This window comes from Acanthopagrus latus, chromosome 8 (genome assembly GCF_904848185.1).
Source record: "Acanthopagrus latus isolate v.2019 chromosome 8, fAcaLat1.1, whole genome shotgun sequence".
In the NCBI taxonomy this organism is placed as follows: Eukaryota; Metazoa; Chordata; class Actinopteri; order Spariformes; family Sparidae; genus Acanthopagrus; species Acanthopagrus latus.
In genome coordinates, this window is record NC_051046.1 from 20,835,092 (window position 1) to 20,858,500 (window position 23,409).

The following is a 23,409-nucleotide window of genomic DNA, read 5'->3' on the forward strand; positions in this document are numbered from 1 at the left end:
ATGGCTGCAGTGGACTTTTCCCCATCATAAAAACATACCACGTGTCTGTTTGCTGAGAAGTCATATAAGATCTTCTTTTTTTCACTAATTGTCTATTTTTTATTGGTTTCAACCTGAGACACACCATGGTCACATATTTGCAGAAGTTCATAAATGAATGATGATCATCGTTTAAGTTTTCTGTCACCTAATGTCCTCATATTCGTACGTCCTCTCACCCTTATCAAGAGCTTGTGTTTCCTGGTTTCTGTTGATGGTTGACAACAAACATACATAACAACACACAGTCAGACACCATAAACATACTGAATGCGGAAGGTTAGATATGTATGGGTTTTATAACCCATGGATAGAGACAAATGATTACACCACCCAGTCTGAACTGTGCCATGAACTGAACATATGATGTCTGTCTATTTTGAACGATGATTTTCCAAGCCAGAAAAGTATCAGTTTGTTGTGATTAAAGCAAAATAACTTCTCGTTTTGCATGACACCGCTCAGTGAACTACGTCGCCTCGCTCAGGAAAGTCACAAACACCAACATGGCCACCAACTCGGCACAGAAACGGTACTAAAAAAGGAGAAAATCCACAATAAATCTGGTCATACTGACAGCAGCAGTTATGTCAAAGGAGAGCTCGTCAGTTTCGTGAGCTGCTGATATACACGAGCAGCTCTACAGTGTTTCAGTCACTGGATTTGGTGATGACGACGTCTCTTGGCTGTGTAGTGTCTATGATTATGTATTTTCACCGTATGATGCTCCATTCGTTTTATGACAAACTGAGACAAAATTATATGTTGACAAAATTATATTTTGAATCGACAAACGTGTGATTCATGGCACAATTCAAACTGGATCAAAAAAATATTTCTTTCTCTCTTCATTCACCACCAGACAGACTTTTTTTCTGAAACAAAGTCCCACGAGGTCCACCAGAAGAAGCGTCACTTCGGCTCTCTAAATCTGAAATGTTGACTTGTTCCACTCAAAACCTCTGTGTGGTTACACTCTCTGTTCTCTGAGATACGCTGTTCTGATTCATTTTTTGAGCCCCGTTCCCAACTCATCGATACAGCTGCCATGTCAGTAGGCTCTTTGATGAGTTGGGAATGAGACTTCCATGAGATATTTAGGGAATGGTCAGGCAAAGAACTTGCAGAAACCCTGAAGCTGTATGTCTGCCTGGATTTTCTTATTTGCACAATTTGTTGCTGCTCAGAACGATTTACCAACCCAAAATGTGACTATTAGATATCTTGGGAATGAGACTCAACAATCAACTGTCTTTGTGGTGTGTTTAGGAACAACTGGGACAAAATCTACTGATTCTGCCTTTTAGTTTAATAGTATTTGCCTTGTATTAATGTGACATAAGCTTCAGTTAGCTTTTCACAGAAATGGCTGGTAGATATGTCCTTCAGAGGGATACTTTTTGCTTTGGTATTTTAATATTTTACCTTTCAGAGGCTGTACTTTATTACGTTGAATCAGTACTTCTACTTTAACCAGAGTCTTTTTTTTTTTTTTTTTTACCTTACCTTAACTTCTACTGGAGTTAGGAAGTGTGGACTTTCTTTTTCGGGTTGTGGCAAAAATGACATTACAAGTGATAAAAGGCAACACGATGAACCGGATAGAGTGTTTATTTCCAGTTACAAAAAATACTATTGGGTGTCTATTATGTAGAAACACTGTTAAACCCATAAATCATACTTGAGTAGAAGTAAAGATACGATGTCAAAATACTGATAAACGCTGAAGTCTTACATCTTCGTAGACATGAAATAAAGTCTGAAAATGTCTGATTTTAAATGTTCTAGTGAATTATAGATATATTTACATGCATGTATATGCTGTTGGATCTGATATTCAGCATTTTTCAAATTATAAGATTTTTTTTTATCAGATTGCCAATAAAATGTATTTTAAGAGTGTGTTACTTTGGCTCTCATGCAATCTGCAAAGTAACTAGTAACGTCAGTTATCAAATAAATGTAGTGGGAGCAAAAAGTACAATATTTAAAATGTGGGGGGATGGAAATATAAAGTGGCAGAAAGTAGAAATACTGGACTTCTACATAATATATGGAGGCATCAGAATGGTTTACTCCTGTCACTGAGATCAGTAACTCAGTTTATCCTTTTACTACAGTTCTTGTTTATATCTGCTCAGCCACCTGATCGTAGCGTATGAACGGTGAGAGTAAATGTGAGATTCTTCACACACTTATCAAACACACTCAACAAAGAAAGTACTTCTTAAAACATATTTTAATAACAAAGGTGTTTCCACATTAAATATGATAATTTATTCAGGTCATCAGTAACATGTTGGCCCCTCTAACATCAGCTTTAATCTCTCTCCGTCTCTGCCGAGTGTCCACTACATGTCGGTCGGCCAGTTGTTGTAGACGGACGGACACATGTACTGTTTCAGCAGCAGGTTGACCCTCTCCGTGTCTCCTCCCACCGTGCTGTGGACACAAACACAGAGAAAAAACTGTCGTCTTTAATATTCCCCTTTTGACAACACATTTGTCTCAGTTATAACAAAGTATTTTATCATTTCTCTTCTTATGATAACCTACAAACTGTTAAACAATGACAGTGTGTTCAAACCTGACAGGAAGTGATTTTTTTTGCACAGCGTGATTACAAAGTCAATGAAAAGACATAACAAGACAAGACATAGCTTTGTATTAATTCTGGCATCATGCTTTTGTTTTGATCCAGCTACCCTGTTTTTCAGTTGAGACCTAAAATAAAATGTGCCACACCACCATGTAACACCAGGAACACTGGCTACCCCAGCAAGCCCACTGTTCAACACCAGAGGGAGAGCTCAGTGAAAGCATGGGGTAATAACTGAAACAGACCTGGATGAACACATCAATATTTTTTTATCAGCTCATATTGTTTCCTCTGGAGTTTAGCAGCTGGCAGCTTGGAAGTCTAAAGACTCTGTTTAGAGAGATTTCACTGAACGAATGAAGCTGAAACCTCAGCTGAGCATACTGAGTGTATTTGTGTGTGTTATCCCAGTTGCTATCACACGTATGACAGTTTTATAATGTTGTTCAAACGTGTATCGCAGTTGTGTGTGACGTGTCTGAGACGTGTGGTCTCGCACCTCATCCTGACGCCCTGCATGCGGCGCAGGAAGGCGCAGATGGAGCTTTGTTTGGCTTTGGATCTCAGGAACTCTGCGTATCTGTTGGAGAACTCGATGTCTCCCAGCTGCCTCCTGCGGTCCAGACCCGTGGACAGCAGCTGCCTGAAACCCAGTCACATCAAACAATCATATTTATAAGGATCTGCATACACATATTAACATCTGGTCTATGATTCACCCTCACAATTAAGATGCTTCTATGTTTTGTTGTTTTGTAATGACAATAGCTGCTCATCGATCATTCTGCCAAAAATCACACTGAGAGGCATAAGAGTGAGCTAAGACAGGAGGTAATTACTATTGTGTGGAGTTACAGATTCATCAAGTGACACCTTCACGCTGTCATTTCACACACTGTTATTAATAAATTTAGTAACAAAAGATGATTTTAGGGATAGTTTACCTCGACTCTGCATAATTTGAATCAGTACGTTTACTTACAAGCTCCCCGGGATTCATTTCCTTCACCAAAAAGTGTAAAAGTTTTATGTGTGTGTTGCGTCTTTTGGAGTACACTGACCTGAGTCTGGCCTCGAGCAGAGCGTCTTTAGAGTTCATCGCTGACAGAGACCATGGTGCATTCAGGCGTCTGATCTGAGTCAGGAAACTCTCCACCTCATCTTCATCCCTGAGGTCACATGAGAGGATGACAGACAACGTATTTGAAAACATACGCAGAAGAAATCTGACAAAATGACAACATAGTTCCTGAATTCTTCTCACTCCGTACTCTTTTTTTTTTGTAATGAAATACATCATGTGGACGTGGAGTGAATATTTAGAGGGGTTTCTTTGGCAGATGTTTGGCTGCTTTGAATTTTCTTATTAACACAAGACATAATTTATTTTCAGTTGGGTCTGTGAGATTTGTGCAGGTGATCATACCTGACAGGAAGTGATGTGGTGAGATGGAGGAGGGCCAACAACAAGAACACCTGAGTCACACTGATGGACGGCATCATGAGGATGAGGAAGATGAGGATGGTGATTTCCTGAGAAGACAAGATGATTTTTTAAAAAACCTCAAAACAAAACAAAAAAAGGCACTGAATGAAGGTGTAATGATCACTACTACGCTAGTAGTAGTCACTTATTTTAACTGAAATATTTATATAATCAGACTCCAGCATCAGTTGAAACTTGAAAAAAATTGGAATAAATGTTATAGCATTTCATTATTCATGAACAGTAAAATAACTACTAACTAGAATGTGCACTAAGGAAAATTAGCTAATTTTTAGCTTCAGCTGCAGCAGTAGCTCCATCTAGACAACCCTGCTGAACCTGACTACTTTAAAATACTGTATATGACATCAAAGAGATACACCAATTAATATGTATTTGTTGGTGGTGTCTTGCTAGTGGCCACAAGGTGGGGCAATTGGTGCCATGCTTAAATAGATCATGCACATGCTCATTGGCTTGTTTAACAAGGTACTTTTTATCAAAGGCAACAGAATCCAGTTTCATTGTTTGTTTATTTAACTCTGGTTTAGGTTAGGTTATAGCTGTAAGAAATGTTACACACTTGCATTAATACATTTGGTTTAAATGTATTTAGTGGTAGTGTGCCTCAGGCCACAGCTCCAAAATGTAGATATCACTGAAACATGTTAGAATAAAGAAAAATAATAGCACAAATCTCCTGGAGAAGGATAAAAGTTTATGTGACAAGTAATACAGAAGTAGAAAGATGCCAAACGACAGTGAAATAACAACGTTAAAGAGTGAAGATCATTAAAAGCGTGGGAGCTGACTCAGCAATGAAGTTTATATATATATATATGATTTATTAATTAGGCTTATCATAAAGTGTTTGTTCTTGGAAGCAGTATAGCAGAAATTTCGTGCCACTGGTTTTGAGATTTTGGTCATCTGTCACAAAAGGCTGTATTGTTGAAATCTACACGTTTTGGACAATAACTGAATTCTTAATTTAAAAAAATCTAGGGTAAATGATATATTTTTCAAAAACCTTATCAACAGAATGAGAAACCTTAAAAAGTGCAACATTCACAAACACGTCTACATATGATTCAGAAAAGACCAGAGACAGCATTTGGTAGAACTGCTTGTACGAACTTCTGGAAATAAATATCAGCTCAGACTAATAAAAGTTGGTCAAAATGAGCTTTTTCCACAGTGAAAGAACAAAGAACTGACACTCACCTGTACAGATCCTGCTCAGAGACCAGATCAGACCGGATCAGACCTGCAGACTGGCTGCTGGGTCCGGGCCGCCTCCTTTTGTACCCCCGCAGGTATCGACCCTCCGACAGACCTCACTCTGATTTTATTGGTTTGATTATTTACCGTGTCAACATGTTGAGTGAGGAATCAGATTTTCCAGCTTCCGCTTCCTGAAATCTTAATGAAATTATTGGATCCGACTTCCTTAATGAGCCGTAATCACCTGTGAGAGCTGCCTGCTGTTTGCTCACATGAAATCATCCTCACGTCAATGCTGAGTATTGATCCACAAACACACAGATATCTCTTAATTACTGTGATTTGTGCCTCTGTTTGCTCAGACTAGGATTCAGCCTCAACGCATCATAAGAGGAGTTTTGCTTCTTTCTGAACGTAAGTCATGAGTTTTTCTCTATCATCTCTTTGTGGGGTCTCTCTCATATTCAGTATTTCTTAGATGACAAACATTTTCATTGCTGACATCCACGAGCACTAGCAATACGATTCAGGTGTTCTCCCTGTTTTTTTAGAGGGTTATCGGAAAGAATTACATGAAAACACAGACGGTCACATTTTAAATGGGATAATGTGATCCTATGACTTCTACTACTGAGAGGTAAGAGGATGACCTGAAGAAATATTAAGCCACTTAATGAACTAGCATCATTATCAGTATGTTACATACATAAAACCCATCTTCTAGCACCTTTAAGGCTCAATTGTCAATTGTTTTAAGCATAGTGTTTCATTGTCATGGACCAGAAATAAATTAGCTTTCTCCAACAAATTTGCGTACACATGATAGAGGTCTGGTGTTCCCTGTTTCCGTTTGGAGCGTCGGTAGTGCACATTCTCAGAAGCAAGATGCAATACACACATGAATGATCGGGGCAGTGTAGGGCCTGTATGGGGATGTGACATTATCAGAGTCAGAAAGGATGTCAGCAGCAGGGACAACAATGTCTGGAAGTTTCAAAGAGAAGCTAAGGTTTGCTGTCTAGTGTTCTCCTCAAGTAACACAGGTAGTGTAATTGAGAGAAACCTTCCTTTAAATAAAATAACAATACCTAACTGTGAGCCACTGAAACGCTGCAGCAGAAACAAACAGTGGGAGGTCTGACAGAATAAAAGTCGATGTGCACACAGAAGAGTTGAATAAGTGTTTAATTCCTGATAATGAAACAGCTACAGCAGAAGGTAAAGATCAGTTACAGCTCAGCGTACAGCTAGAGGTCGACTGATTCACTACATCAAACTGTCATTTATTCAGTCTAACTGAAGCGTTTATAGAATCACTGGACTTTGAGAAAAAAAAAGAGCTGGACATGAGAGTTCACTTTAATGTTTTGGAACTAATCAGAAAGCTAATAAAGAATAATCAGTTGTAAAAATAGCAATCCTTCATTCTACATAGTCTACACGTTGTTAGCAGATTATCACTACAGATGATCTCATGATATAGAATTCGGCCTATTCACTTATAATCTGAGTTTTAACGTATTTCACTGATCTCCCGCTCGCCACAGCATTCGGATCAGCAAACTTTTGATAACAAAATCTGTTTATTTCAATGCCATCTTTGGGTCAGTTTGTAAGGAGTCTTCGCTTCGACCTCAACTCTGACAGATCTGTGCTACTGATCTCATTCAGTGTCAACTAGTGAGGGAATGGAGAGCTGGACTGTCCAAAATTGAGGACCACATCTAAAGCTGCGTATCACCATTCATTTTTATGCAACCCTGTGTGATGTGATTAAAGAATAGTTCCACAAAGACATGAAGCAATGTTTGCAATAACCCAGCAGTCAGTGATGCCAACAGGTTCTTTCCATTATCTGCTTTTAGTGTCCACTTAGCGACATAGCTAGCTTAGTAACTGCTAACTACAGTTTGTCCGCGAGAGAACGAGAAGACCTCATGTTTTTAAATCAGTTTTGGAGACTTGTGTAGTTCTTTTTAACGTGTCATCATAGTGTCGTATCATAGTTCCAGATCCTGACTCTGAATGAACAAGCACAGCTGAGTTAAGTAGACCAATAGCGAGATGTGACAGTGCTGACTTAGCTTAGCTTGTTAGCAGTGTTTTCACCATCTAGATTTGATTAACCGCTCTACAACGGAGACACGGCTGACAATAACGGGACAGGATTTGATTGTACAAAATGTCCTTTGAATGAATGGTGTGAAATCTCCAGAGCCTGGCGACCGACACCGGTCTTTTAAGTCAAACCATGACGTTCTCCTAACCCTCACTCAGTGTTTTTTGTGCCTAAACTTAACAGGAGCCCAAGCACAGCATTGTAGAAAGAGAGGAATAGAAAGTTCAACCTAACAGACAGGAAGTTGCAACATTGCAATATTGCAGAAACATGCTTAGCAAACATTTAGTCTGTCGATGGGGGTTGCCCTGCGAGCGATCACTTCCTGGTGTGACTAGGTGTTTTCAGATTTCAGATCAGCTAATATAATGAGCCATCCTGGCTCACTAGATTAGCTACAGCCTGTTAGCATCTGAGATAGCCAGGTAGGCTATTATGTCGGGCCCATGTGTTCCTGTCTATATAGCACAGCGGTTAGCTTACCAGCTACGGCAGCTCGCCAAGTATTTACTCAGTCGTCATCAAGCCTCCATCATCGGCTATTTCACAATTAATGTGCAAATTAATTTGAGAGTTTCTCATTTGACTGGGCACTAAATATAAAGACGGTGAAGCACAGACACATTTAATTAATATTTACAGCTCGCTAGATGTCATAAAATATCTGTATCCTCTGCTAATTGAAAAGCCACTTCAGTCACATGTCATCAGTCGACCTCTGTGTGCATGATTCCAACACATTTGGTTTGTTGTTATTTGGGGATTTTACAGCAAACATTAAGACTCTGATTGTGCATCAATATAACTTTAAAGAGACAAATCAGCATTAGACAGACAGCTGAGCTCAAGATCTTCACAGGTCCACTGGGTTCCTTCTCACTGAAGTTGGACCAAGTTCACATTTTCTAGTCTAATCAGGTCTGTGAGGTCTCTGAGATTTTGGACCTGTGAAGATCTCTAGGATGACCAAACAACGGTCCAAGACAGACAAACAGCTACATCATTAAACCCCGGCTGGTATTTGGTCAGATTAGGATCCGAAAAAAGCTGATTGGTTGGTGTTTTGGAGCACCGTGAGCTGCTACTGGTTCCCTCCTCTGTCAGTTTGAGTCCCGCTCAATGTCCACAGAGAGGAAACAGAACTGCTGGACAACAAACAAACAACAAACAAACAAACAAACAGCATCTACAGTCCAGTGCTGATTCAACTTCCTGCCCCGTCTGGTTCATCTCAGGGTCAAAGATAAATTATTCTCCAAAATAACGTGGAGACTATCACATGATTTAAAATCTGTTTAGTTTATGTTCTGAATGACAAAGTTCCCTAGAAGCTGGAGTGTTTACAAGCAATAGCCTGATGGTTTAGAGACTAGTAGTGGGGCTTAAAACGAACACTTCATCCTGAGGATGGTGCTCAGTGAAAGGTGATGAGGTCATTAACACCATGCTCAGAGCTGTCTGCTGTGAACCTTTCAGACACAAAACCAACAGTGATTCAAAACTTCTAACTTTAAAAAAAAAAAAAAAAAACTAATAATGTGAACCTGTTTTTGTGAGCAGATGGTTGAGTATCAACTCTGGACTTCACAGTGCAACTTCCTTATTAAAAAAAAAAAACAGCGCTCACAAAACTCAAAATCAATAATAGAAACCTTCCACTAATACAATAAAACTCATAACTAGGTTTTTTTTATTGAACAAGATAAATAATCTGCTTTTGTAAATAAACAAACAATCAATAACTGCAAAAAATCTGCACTTACAGCCCTGTGCAGTTATTCCACCCTATTTATCTTGTCTACTTGCGAGGCCTCTTCTCAGGCTGCATACATCTACAGTGTTTGATTTGAATCATTACGATCAACTCTAAAAGCCAACAATGACAATGCCAACATGCTTATCTGCAGCCCCGAGCTGTTCACCATCTTAGTTTAGTGTCACTATGCTACAGCTGAGGCTGATGGGAATGTCATGAGTTTTGAGGGCATTTGGTCTGAAAGCCAAATTAATGGACAAATTGATTTGAAGATTTTGACCTGATGATGGCGCTAGATGACAAGTGGATTGTCACCGCTTCACAATTAATCCTGAGGGGGACGGGGAAGACTGTGCCACCAAAGTATGGCAATCAACCCAGTATTTGTACTGAAGTTGAGACTGAAGTGGTTGACATCACCAGGATTCACTCAGTGGGGCCCCTACCACCAGATTTGAAAGCACTTCTTCGTATTTTTTCGTATTTTGTTGCGTGTGAATCTTATTTGATTTGTGGAAGGCTCAGATGATTGACTTCAGGTTTTATGAAACAAAACCGACAGACGAGTTCAGAAAATCACGTCACACAGAGAAAAGTTATGGCTACAACTTCAGCTCATTTTGAAGACAGAATACCTGCACGGTTAGTGTGAAACACTGCTGTTAAAAGCAGAATTTCTTCTTCTACTTAGTGCTCAGATGATTTGTGTTTTGTTTTGAGTTCATTTGCATATCGAGCAGAAATGGAAGATTGAAAACATTCATGTGTGCACTACTCAGCTTGCTCAGCCACGACCAGCTTGACCGACACAACATTTTCCTTGACTGAGATTTGTCATAGTTTTTTTTTTTTTCATCAATTGCTGGGACCTGACACATGAAAAAAATACAATTTCATGGTTAAGACTGAACTTTTCTTGAGAAAGATGGGAACATGGAGGACTGGAGATAAATGAGTGGGCCTGCTGGAGACACAGAATGTAACAGAAACCTTCACACGGCTGAAGAATAGACACGTTACTGGTCATTAGTGGAAAATAAATCTCTGACCATGTGCAGGGGATTTACTTTCTACTTATCTTGAATGTGAGTCAACTCCTGACCCCTAATGATCATATGACCACAGCAATGACTTGCAGGTGTCTGGCATCATTAAAAACGTGCAACAGATAAATCCAAAGTATTAAAAGAGTATTGAAAATAATCAAAACTATTCAAAAAGTGCAAATGAGCTATGGTTCATGTAACAATTCATAATCTACTTGTAAGATGAATAAATGTGAAAAATCTCAGTCTGTTCAAAAAAAGTCAAAGTCAAAGTAAAAATAATCCACAAGACAGAGACAAGTCAGATTCAAAACACTGAGTCAGAAGGTATGTGTCCACAGGGTCCGTGGTTTACACACTTCCCATTCATTGTCTGTGTAGAAAGCCATGCGATACTGCGAAGCCTCTGGAAACTCATGAAACACTATAAAAACTACACATTGTCAAGCCAACGCTGAAAGCGAGAGATAAGCCATGCGGTTACAGAATCTGTCTTCAATGTCTTCAGAAACACATTTTTGGTGAGCATTTTTTGTAAGAAATTTTCCAAACAAGGCGCCATGTTGGTCTGGTTTGAAATCCCGGAGCAGCGGCTCACGAATGGTGTTTGCCTCAATTTGTTAGTTTCTGTGTCGTTCCCTGACAGTGTAACTTGTTTTGGTCAAGCATGCAAAGCGGGGAAATCTTGCATTTCTCGTGTAGGTTGCTAGTTTGGAGGTAGTTTCCAGTGCAGACGGGGATTTTGAAAACACTAACAAACAGGTAGTGAAAGGGAAGGAGAATCCCAACTGTGTGGCAAGACTGGTGGCTGACACTGAGACAAAGATGAGTCATAACACCCAAGACGGTGTAACAAGTCACAGTCAGAATGGCCAGATGACCAAGTCCAGATGCAGCCACCTACATGACCGAGTCTGAGACAAGAAAAGTCAGAGTCAAAACACACACGAAATCAAGACGAATCCATCTGCAAGCACCTACAAGTCTGAGTCAGCAAAAGTCCTTTCTATAGGCAGACAGAAAGGCTTCGATGTTTTCCCTCTAGAGCAGCTCATATTTTGTCACTGTAACAGGCAACATTTGTAACTTCAGGGTAACAAGATCAGGTCATGATCAAGATTGACCTCGGTGAAAAATATCATCTCATATTCGAAATAAATCAGGTGCCAGACACCCTGCAACCATTCAACTGCTCACATCACAACAACAACACAATAAACCAGATCAAATCTGAGGGTCAAACTTTACTCTCTGGGTCATAATATTCTGATCATTTCTTAAACAATTCAGGAGTTTACGACCCAGAAAGTAAAGTTTTGTTGCTCTCCGTACTGATCTTTGTCGAGGAGAAGCTCAACTCTTGAGTCGTAAATTCTGTCGAGTCTCCTGGTGAAGCATGTGATGAGTGACACGCGACGGCAGCAGCAGCAGTAACGTGGACAGAGGCCGGAGACGGAGTCATGACTCCAGTGTCTGACGGAATAATGGGGGGGCGTGGGTCTATATTGCACAGGGGTTGGTGAGATCCTCAAACACCGTTGGTTCTTCAATCCCTCGTGCAAACAGTTTGATCAACTGGCAGTGCACTCTGGGAAAAACAAACAAACAATAACAAGAGTTTTATTTTTTTATCAATCTGGGTTAAAATCTTTAAAATACGAAAGAGGGAAACTCCCAGAGGTCGCTGTACCTGACATCGATGGCGGTGTGGGTCAGGATCTCGCCGTCACAGTTCCAGCTGCTGTAGGCCGGGGCACAGCCACAGGCCGGGTGGTCTCGGCAGATCTGGCTGAAGATCTGGCGTTTGCCGGTCTCGCGCAAGTCCAGCTCCAGGTCTGAGTCACTCTGGCAGTGACGTGGTGTGAAGCGGAAACGCCGTACCCGGTGCACTTCAACGAACGTCAGGTCAAACTGGTCAAAATGGAACAAGGGAAGAAAAAGGAGACTGTGAGCAAGGTCTTTACTCTCTGCAGCAGATAAACAAGATCACAAACAACCTCAGTGTCAGCCGTTGTTCGCTAGCTTACGGCTAATGTGCAATAAAGTAATCTGGCTTTGGGGTGAATCAAGACGCCAGCAAGGAACGTGTCTTAGCACAAATGATCCTGTGATCAAACTCACAAGAGTAACTTGAGAGGAGAATTAGTTTTGCACTCGGTGTTGGGATCTCGATTGGATCAATCTTTCATTTGTCCATTGAGAACTGAAACTTTCTTGCGGTTTCCCTCCTTTAACTATGATTATGTGGAGAAACCATAAACTAGACTGATTTATTACCTGGTCGTCTTTGCTGGTGTGTCGGAGGAGGTGTCTGAGGAAGTCGAAGCGGGAACATTTTCGGACCAGTATCAGATCCGTGGTGCCATCCGCCAGGTGAGCAGCAGGTGAGAGGCCTTTAGGGCTGCGAGGACAAGCGCAGCTCATGCTGGCAGCGTTTATAGCCAGGAACTTCCCTCGGATTGTCCTCCACTCGCCGTCACTCTCTGAAACCAGAATCCCCAAAAAACAGCTTTGACATTTCTGGCTGCTGCCTCTGCCAAAACTTCATTAATTCAGGTTCTGTGTAATTTCTCCAATATGGAGAGGAAAGGTATAGCAAGGAAAATCAAGAAATTAATCTTCAAATAAACACAAAACAAATTGAATAACTTTAAACTGTTGACAGTCAGAGTTTATTCTTGCATTATATGAACTGTAGGTCTTTTCATGTCGGCACTGATGATTTTTAATTTCTCGTGTACAGGACTATTCTGTGGTGTGGCCCAGGGCTCCCTTCTTGGACCACTTTCATTTCCAAGAGTCAACATTTAAATCAGACATTGTCAAATAAGTTTTGAGGAAGCCAAGCTGGCAGTGTGACAGGATATCTACTTCAAAGACAATTTAGTAATTTTCTTATCAACTTTGTTTAAGAAGCTTTGAATGAAGATTTCTTTGGACTCACGGCTGTCTGATGTGTCATCCATCTCATACATCTCGGCTTTCTCTGAAAGTAGCTGCCCGTTGTGCTGACAAACCAAACAGCTGGAAATGTACAGACACCGATGTCATTAAAAATATACATAAAACATAGTTGGATACTAAACAGAACATTTGCTTTCTTGAACTAAACTGCTTAAGCTGCTTTACAAAACCAGCAGTGAACATAAACCCAACCAGACTGTCAATTGAATTACAGTTACAGTACATCAAACCTGTTTGCTTACCTGAATCAAACTATTTTTTAAACTCAAACGTTAGCTAAACAGAGACAAACCGTTTTAGCTAGTAAACATAAACATTTGGAAAGTTTTTTTTCTATATTTAATTCAACCAGAATGAAAATGTTGTAGCTAATCTGAACAGAGTTGGATACTAATTTAAAGTGTTAACAAACTTAAATCAGCGATTTGAATTAAAAAAAAAAAAAAAAAAAAAGAAAAATCACATTATCAATTACTATTACATCTCACTCACCCTGAGCGACATCTAGCAGCGTCCCTTGGCGTTCCTACGATGCCTCTGGCCGGCAGGTAGGACACTGTTCCTTCATAGTAATGATGAGTCAGGAACATCTTCACACCTGTAATGAACGGGACGGACCAGGGTTTACTCTCATTCTCAGTGTCAGTTCATAGTTTAAATTTTCTGGATTGGACTGTTGACTGCGTTCTGCAGACCTGAATTACAGCACTCGCAGCTGATTTTTTGGGGTAGTCATTAAAATGAATGTTTATGTGTACAATGCTGCTACTCGGGACTGAAAAAGACCAACCTACTCGACATTATTTCAGCAAAGAATGTATCTAAAATTTTTAATACAGCTGAAAATATGTAATTGTAATATTATTGAAGACAAAAGAATTCAACAGCAATATGTAAGTTCTTCTTCAATTCCCCTAAAACCATCTTAAGGAATGTTTTAATTTTCTACCTGAGAGGTCGTATCTGGCCGGTCCCATCCATCTCTTCCTCTCACTGTCAGTTAAAACATCGCCATAGAAACCGTATCCCAGCAGGGAGACGGAGTATCGCAGGAACGTGTTGTTGTGGTGAACCGAGCATACGTCCATCGGCTGAGAGTCTCCTGTAAACACACACACATCTTAATTTTTCTGAAACTAAACCTGCAGGTGCACTGACGTCTCATTACCCACCTATTCAAAACCACTTATACCCAGGGTAATATGGAAGCTATTAGATTCACTATATAAAGCTCACACAGGTGGTTTGTTGGTTCATTTGGCTGACCTCCTACTGTCCACTAAGGCTCACTAGATGGCAGCAGTAGACTGTGGAAAATAAAGTAACATGTATCGTTGGATTTCCATTAAATATGGTACGTCTACATAGGAGAACAAACTGGATACTGATCCAAAATAAAGTGACATCTAACCAATTTAATCCTGAGAAAGGATAAAAGGTTAATAATGTCTCACTGCAGGACAAACAGCCTTTAAGTTCTGATTCTTTTTATTCATGTGTTTTCTGTTTATAACCTGTTAAAAAAAACCTGTCAGGTGCTGAAATGATTCATGTTATAGTAGTTGTGTAGTGAAACCATGTGACTGACCAATAATGATGTGCAGTGCAGAGGTCACAGGGTCGTTGGTGCCCACAGTGGCAAAGCAGATACAGTCAGTTGAACCTGAAATGAAGAAACAAACAGATTGTCTGTCAACATTTCCATGTTGAGTAACCCTCACTGACGCAACTGACAACATCTGACATCCTGCTTATTTATTTATTTTTTATAAATGTTACTGGTTTGAATACAAAGTTTTGAAAACAACGCTGCTCCACAAACACACACCTGCACCAATCACGGCAGCCATTAATTAACCCGGAGAGCGGCTTATCATCCACTGCTGCAGAGGAAATTAATGTCTCCCAGATGACTGTGTGCGTGTGGGTGTATTTATAGAGCAGTTAGACAGAACAACAGAAAACAAAAGGCAAAGAAAGGCTGAGAAATGAGGCCACAGTCAGTATTTGCATTTGTACAGAGAGTCCTGCTCTCTGATTGGCTGCCTTTTAAAATCACTTTGAACACAGTTCACAACAACTTCTGTTAGAGATCTGAGCTGAAGCTATATTTACACTCTGCTGTCCGTCTGTTTATCATTAAACAAATATACTGACTTATTAATAGTAAGGTAACTTTATTAATATATGCTGCTGAAAAATTGTCAATTATTCAGTTTTTCAGTGATTTAAAGGCACGCATGGACTTCGGATGACATTAATTCACTTAACAGGTCAATGGACTGTATTATAGTCTTGTTTGGAAAAGATTTTGTAAGGATTTCCACATTTTTATGATTGGATAGTGATTTCTTGTATTTTGTGTTTTTAGCATTAATTAAATGACAAAATTACAAAAAACAAAATCATATATCATTTGAAAACGGTTGGTCACCATAGCAACAAAAACCTCTAAAAAGTCAGGGACAATCGAGGGTCTTCCAGGACTAAAAAACCTCATCAAAGTCCTCTGGAAACTTCTCAGAGACCAAAAGGAGCATCTTATTATTTATCTCCCCAAGGACCACAACCTGCTAGATGACCTTTGGGAACCTCTGAAAGGACCTCAACCAAAAATCAAAAAGATAAAATCAGTATTTGTGATTCCAGGAGTGGTATTGGTGTGTCTGACCTGCAGGAATGATTCCAATGCGAAGCGAGCTGGGGAGCAGAGCTTCATCAGGACAGTTTGGATCCACACTGCTGTCGATCTGTGTCCTCCAGACCAGGCCATGCATCACCTCACTGAACATACCATCACCTCCGACACACACCACCCTGAGCCGGGGCCCAAAGCCAAAAGTTAGCATAGCATGAGCTTTTAATCGTATAACATATCTGTGTTGTTACTGCCAAATGTAAAAAGTCAAGTACAGCAGTTTGACAGGTTCTCTGTGGTGCTTTTATTTTGGCGGTTACGCTATATGAGCTCTCTTGCCTTTTGATTTAATTACAATAACGATGCTCACCCATCAAACTTCTTCAGCTCTGCCTCTGTCTTCAGGTGATCCCTCGCATGATTGGCATACTCTGTCACTATGACAACAAACATACACACAAAATGGGCTTTAGTTATATAATCCCTGACACAGGGAGCACAACAACAGGAAGTGAGTGATACAGGGCGTACCGATGACGTGTGTGGAGACGCCTGCCTGCGTGAACAACGGTGCAACCTTTTGCTCGTAGATGTGTTTGCCTTGTCGCTTCCCACCATACGGATTGATGTAGACCAGCAGGTTTTTGGGTCTGCTGGCTGTAAACAACAACAATAATGTTACTGACAGATGCCTACAATAAATTAGCCAGGGTTTGTTAGACAGCGTGTGTTGGTGTGAAGCCGTACTGTTGGCGGCGAGCTGCTCTCTGATGCTGCTGACCCAGTGCTGACACAGCGCCTCCTCTGGACACGTGAAGGTGACCTCAGCAGACCGCCAGCGGTGCCGCCGACACCTCTCCACATACGACACTGACACATGACACACACACACACAAAATGTCAAAACATTTTATGGTTTCCCATTAAAAATCTTTCACCTGTACGCCAAATAATCACTTTCATTGTGAAGGGACTACAGAGACAGATTTGGAGTTATTTCCAGAATTTATTCTCATGCTGCTTCATTCAGCTCCTTGCCGAGTCAGTCCAGAGAGTGAACATGCAGCTGTGTCCACAGCTCAGTGTAGAGGTGTGCAAACACAAGTGTTTCCAGTTGTTTACTTCACTTTCAGATATGTAAGATGTAAGCAATATGTTTACTGACTTTCTCAGCGTGTTTCCAGATTTGTTTACTGTTTTAGGACCTATGTCAACATAATATTTCTTTCCAGCTGTAAAGCACTGAAAGTCTGAAAAAAGATGCTGGGCGCAGTATGTTTTGTCTAAGCAGCTGCGTGCTGCCGCATTTGCTTTCGCCTCATTGGGAATAATTTTAAAAAAAAAACAAAAAAAAAACTGGCCCTCAAAAAGAAGAAAAACATCATGTGGACATGGTCCATGAGGGATGTGTAACAAATTTCAAGGTTTATTTCAAGGTGTTTTCTGGTACTTTCCAAGGTGTTTTCATGACTATTTTCAGGTGCGTGTACAGATGTGATGCCAGATGTGTATTTCACTGTGTTTCCATGTGTGTTCACCTGTGAAGGCCTGCCTGCAGTCCTTCCCTTCTCTCTCTTTGATCTTTTTCCAGTTGCCATCGTCTCTTCGTCTGCTGCTGTTCTCCTCCTCTTCCTCTCTGACAGAGATGATCTCTGACACTGGCACGCTGTGACACACACCTGACCACACACAAACACGCACACACACTTTGTTAGTTGTACATCAGATATTTTTGAAACGGTGGGAATGAGGTCACTGCAACTCAAATAGTAATCACGGTGACGCAGCAAGTTTATATAATATCACATTAACCTAACAGTCTCCTGGAAAATAATTTTAAAAACACACTCTAGAGTCAGACTGGACTGAGTAGGAGTCATTACTCAAGAGCTTTATTCTTGGATGTTTCAGAGAACTGAAGTGAAACCCGAAAAGGCAACTTCCAGCTTCCAGAAATAAAGACAAACCTCATCCAAAATCACACTGACATCTGCCAGACCTGCAGGGCTCTGACTGGCTCGCACGTACACAGACGTAAAGTACTGCTGTAAATGTGGAGAGCAGTATGGGACACTTTAACTTGACAGGTGGACACAGAGGAGGCAGGAGTCAAACCACATTTGCACCCTGGCATTTGCACCCTCTGCTTCCTTCTTTATTCAAACTACAACTATTATCATTACTATTGGATTTGATGATGCAATATTAAACATTTAAAACAAGACAGGGAAAATGGATGGTGTGTAAAGAGGCTTGAGAGGAGATCAGTAGCTGTCCATTATTCATCACTTCAGTATAAAATGTTAAACTGTAAAGCCCAAGTTAATCAGCTGCACACTCATCAGCTCTCAGTGGTCAGAATAAAATGTCCATACCAAGTAAAAAAGTCTGGACATTGTTGTATTATGACAATCATCAACTACCCGATAAAAAGGGCTCTCATTTCCCCTTCTTCCCTCCCCAACTCTGAATGACACATGGCCAGGATAACCAAGGAAACAAGAAACAAGACTGAAAACGAGAGGACTAACACTGTTACGCCACATGACCTGTCAGGTGATCGCTTCTGTGCAAGTACTTGTAAGGTGCGTCTCTGCTTTTGTTTCATGTCTGAAGCGTCACGTGGTGGTAGCTTAAGAAAAGTTCCTGGAAGTGTCGGCTAATGTGCAGACTCATTTGTATCCATCTGAACATGTGACACTCAAAAAGAGAAGCACATTTTAGAGTTGAATTATTCCTTTAATGAACATCTGATTGAACCAGATGTTCCTGAAAGCAGCAGCAGCACATCTATCTACAAACTAAACACACTACAGCAGAGTCACTGACACTAATCAGCCAAAACTACACATCGAACACTGACCCAGGAGCAGCGAGGAGGAGGACAGCATGTTTCTGCTGGATTTGATGTTGATATGAAATGGCACTAAAACTGACGCTATCTATTTCTCTGAAAATGAGTTGCATTCCAAAATGTGATTTTTCTTTTTCAGTGAAATTAAGAAAAACGATTATTTACTAGTTTGACACTAATGTGGAATTTGGAAAGTAGGTCAAGTGCCTTTAAGGGTTTAAGATGCATTTTTGAGATTCCGGAATGAGTTTGAATATGTGAGTAAGAGTGGCAATTTTTCATTTGGAACACAACTGCAGGTTCAGTACGGGAACACACAAACAGAGCTCACGGCTCAGCCATCAAACACAGAAGCATGTTCTAACAGCAGCACCACAATCACTACACCTGCAGACAGCAGGTGGAGGTGGCCCACTACATCGTGGGGGGGGTCTCCTACCTGAGTCTGGTTGATGACGGAACGAAGGAACACAAAACCCTGCAGGAGAACCACACACCGTCTCAAACTTGGATTCATCAGTAAATGAAACTCTGGTATACATCAGCCCACTCTAAGTGTTCGGCCTGGTTTCACCTCCCGAGAGGTGGTTTAAAAATGGCAGCTCGTCCTCGAAAACTACTTCAAGATAGCCGTTGTTTAACAGTATTTTGCTGATTGGAACATTGCATTGTATACTTGGCAAATTCTGCAGGGAAACTGAGCTCGATAAATTGGTCTTTCGATGGTGTGGTGGTCACTCCGGATACAACTGATCCAGTCTCTGTAAAACATTTTAGAGTTACATGCACTGCCCCCTTAGAAACCTTAAGTCCAGCAGGTCTTTGAAAAGGTGGGAAAGAGGGACTGTGCACATTACCAAATTCAATCATTGTTTGTTTAGTGTGAACTATGCACTGTTATTTTATTTCTTATCCTTTTTGGTAGAGGCAGCTCATTGTTACGGAAGCCCACACACAACAGCTCAGTTCAGTCTGCTATAAAGTCTGATTTACCACTTTGACATTAATTGCATATTTCTCACTAACATTTTTATTTACTTTAATGGTCCTTATTTGCTTCTGGATGATGTATTTTAACTCAGTTGTACAACCTTCTGGTACAATCTTGACTTACAGAATCTATGTTCCAGACATTAAGTAATGTAAAAATGATAACACTGGTTGTTTGGACAATATGGTTACTAAATTAAAAGAGTAGAATAGAAAAAAAAGAAACCTTTAATCCAGTCATGATTTGATGCCTCTTTGCTTAGAACATCAATTTTACATTTGACCTTATTGTACTGTACTTTATATATTATACTATTGTACTACTGTATGTCCCATTTGTACGTAGCTTAGACTTGGTAAACCCTATGAAAAAAAACAGCAGCATCTTTCAACAGCAGCAGACAGAAAGCAGGTCAGACATTAAAGATTCACAGATGAAACACAATCACAACACACACATACATACACGGCCGTCTATTTCAGTTTAACACACCCGGCTGGCAGGTATTTCTGTCATCACCAAGACAACAGAAACACAATGGGATGTGGATGAGAAACAGCTGGACTGTGATCAGCTGAAACCCCAAAAGAAAGGAGGCAGAAAGCAGCGTCAACCTGCCGACATCAAACACTGTCAGAGTTATTTCGGTTTTGCGCAGTGACATGAAAAATATCTACTGGTTCATTAAAGAGGAACAACTGTCTCAGAAAATATCTGCATTCAACATTCAGCAATCACTTTCTGATTCTTGATCAGTTCAGGATCAATTCAGTTGAGGCAGCCTACAGTCAGTCAAAAGGTCAAAGTGAACCCTGCAGCAGCCTCAGTCTGATCTGAAACCTTTCTGTTACTTTGAATATTCAAGTAATCTGTTTTCTGAACCGATGAGGTGAACAGAGAAGGACGACTAATGAGGTTGAGGTTGATGTTGATGATCAGAATCACCTGCACTTCAAATAAAGATTATTAAAAATATCTAGTTATTATTAGATGAGCCCTACACGTTCATGGACTGTTCCATCACTGTGAGCCTACACACACTTGTTGCTGAGGATGCTGAACCTCAAGGTCTCACAGCGTTCAGTAACGGCGATCACAGTGGGTGTCCAGAGAGGAAAAAAACACAAGGGAATGTTGAGCATGCATTGCAAAACAGCTGAATATTTCCGTCATTGACTCAAGTCAAAGAGAGAGAGAGAGAGAGAGAGAGAGAGAGAGAGAGAGAGAGAGAGAGAGAGAGAGAGAGAGAGAGAGAGAGAGAGCACACTTTACTCCCAGTGATTCAAGAAGTCGTCACATCCTTTAAGAAAATGTGGCAATACTCCAATGTAAAAAACACTCCTCTGCATGTTACACCAACAGGGAAGTGTCCAGCATGCAGTTCTTCAAAGATACACTTTATCTCCTCTTTTTCTCAGGATTTCTCTATGGAAGCCAGTTGGATGGGAAAAATAGATCCAGTTAGTCATTGTAATAAGAAAACTTCTAGGAAAAATGCCTTAGCATGTAAAGATTATTAATCAGTATCTCAAAATAATGAATCAGGATTTTAAAATAATGACTTAATATGTCAAAATAATGAGTTCATGTGGCAAAAACAATTACTACCTGTCAAAATAATACAAAGCCTTAAAAAAAGGGGGTTTATCTAAAAAATAATGATTTATTGTTATAGTCATTTTTAGAAAAAAAGTAAAGTAAAGACTTAGTTTACCAAAATTAATGTCAAACCTTTTTAAAATAATGACTTAGAGTCTCAAAATTCAGTTCACAAAACTATGACATTGGTGACTTATTATGTCAAGATTATGAGGTAGTATCTGAAAATAATAATTTTTATTATGTACCTTAACATGATAACTTGACATAATGACATAATCAAAAAAGTCCTTTTTTTTGAGATACTAAAGTTTTTATTTTTGCAATACTGACTCAACATTTCTACTAAATCAACATCATGAGAAAGTTTCTCATTATCTTGAGTTACTAATCACTGTTTTGAGATAAGCAAGTCACGATTGTTTTGTAACAGCAATCCATTACTTTGAGACACCATGTTATTATTGTCCGAAAGTCTCTCATTATAATGACTAGCAGGATGTTTTTTTCTTCATCACATGGAGGGAGGCAGCCTCTGTATTCCCCTGTGTTCAGACTACTGTACAGAGAGAGAGAGGTTTGGTTTACACTGCTCCCTCCTCCTCCTCCTCCTCTGCCTGCAGCCTCACTGTGACCTCCACATATTGTGTGTCAGGCTGTTGGATGTTGTGTGTTATATAACCGGATACATTATGTCTCAAGTGCTGTCCTACATTATGTCTTGTGCATTAAGCTGCGTGTTGTATACAGGTCCGAACACCGAACCGTGTCCAGCACGTCCTCTCGGTGTCCTCGCTGTCCTTTGTTTATCACACAGGATGTCGCGGTGTGTTTAAGGCCGACAGACAGGCAGACAGAGAGACAGAGAGACAGACAGGTGGAGGTAAACACACATGACAGACACAGACGTGCTGTGCGGGTCTTACTGGGTCTAAACGGATGGTACACCGGGCTGGAGATCCGTCTCTTCCAGGTGAGCAGGGACCGGCTCAGGCTCACGTCGTACGCGGTGCTTCTGACGCGCAGTTCGGACAGCAGCAGCTGCCTGCTCGGCCTCTCCATCTGTGTCTGTCCGTCCTGCTCCGTCCTTCAGCCGGCTGAGGAGGCAGCGGCAGCCCCGGGAGGGTTACCTACGCGCGGCCATGTTCTCTCTGAGTGTCAAATGAGGCTCCTAACCCCGAAAATGAACGACTATTAGCAGCGGCGGCGTTAGTGACGTGTGTCCGTGTAGCGGATTCCTGCTCGGGATGTTTTTCTGACAGATAGCGGTTTCGTACCGGAAGTAGGAGGAGCTCTGTTCAGGTGCTGCGTTCACGTGCTGCCACAAAACTCGAATTAGTTGTTGAAGGTTCTCAGTCATCCAGGTCATGGTAAATCTAGGCGCTGTATCGAAGGCAGCTGGACTTGTTTCAGTTTCTTGAAGACGTTTCAGCTTTCATCCAAGAGGTTTCTAACTGACTCGAATTATTAAAAATGTTGTAATCGACCTATTGTTTGGGATCAAAACGGACCCAAAACTTTCTTGCAAACCTCACAAGACTTCTATGAAGCCACGGTGTCAAGAGATATCAATACAGACAAAGAATCAATCCAGTCAAACTCATAGACTTGCTATCAGCGTGGTATGCTCATCTGTTCTTTATCATCAGAGAATCAAACATCTTGAGAATATTGCAACGGCTGAACTATCCTGCTCTCTTCTCACGATGAAAAAACCCTCCGTAATTCCAACATATCACCCAGCATATGAAAGCATCAGAAATCCGTCACGTCCTCTGACTGATGCTCGGCCGGACGAAGAACAAAGCTCCTCTCTGCTGGAGAAAGACACACTTTGTGTAGAAGTTTCTGCTGTACTCACTCCAGTGGGACACAGAGCTTTTTTTTTTATTACAGCGTACACAGCAACAACAATTAATTCTGTGAACAATTCATTAATTATATAAAGTAAATGCGGTGCCAAAGTTAATATACGTTAATTAAATTACTTAATCTCGAAGTCAGTAAAAATGTATGGAAATGATTATGAGATTAGTTTGTGATGCATCAGTGTGTGAGGGCATTTAAGTGCATTTTTAGCTTTTCTATAGCCAC

At 40.6% G+C, this 23,409-nt stretch overlaps 1 protein-coding gene across 1 annotated transcript; it reads right to left on the reverse strand.

The window, feature by feature from the left end:
* Nucleotides 1-6,515: 6,515 nt before the first annotated feature.
* LOC119024687 (ceramide kinase-like) lies at nucleotides 6,516-22,582 on the reverse strand. The gene is made up of 13 exons (XM_037107677.1): nucleotides 22,242-22,582; nucleotides 17,410-17,550; nucleotides 16,619-16,741; nucleotides 16,403-16,528; nucleotides 16,242-16,308; nucleotides 15,905-16,050; nucleotides 14,822-14,896; nucleotides 14,183-14,335; nucleotides 13,726-13,831; nucleotides 13,214-13,293; nucleotides 12,547-12,752; nucleotides 11,960-12,180; nucleotides 6,516-11,857 (listed from the first exon to the last, which is right to left on the reverse strand). The coding sequence occupies exons 1-13, from the start codon at nucleotides 22,375-22,377 to the stop codon at nucleotides 11,770-11,772; spliced, it is 1,668 nt and encodes a 555-aa protein (XP_036963572.1). The 5' UTR covers nucleotides 22,378-22,582; the 3' UTR covers nucleotides 6,516-11,769.
* Nucleotides 22,583-23,409: the final 827 nt, after the last annotated feature.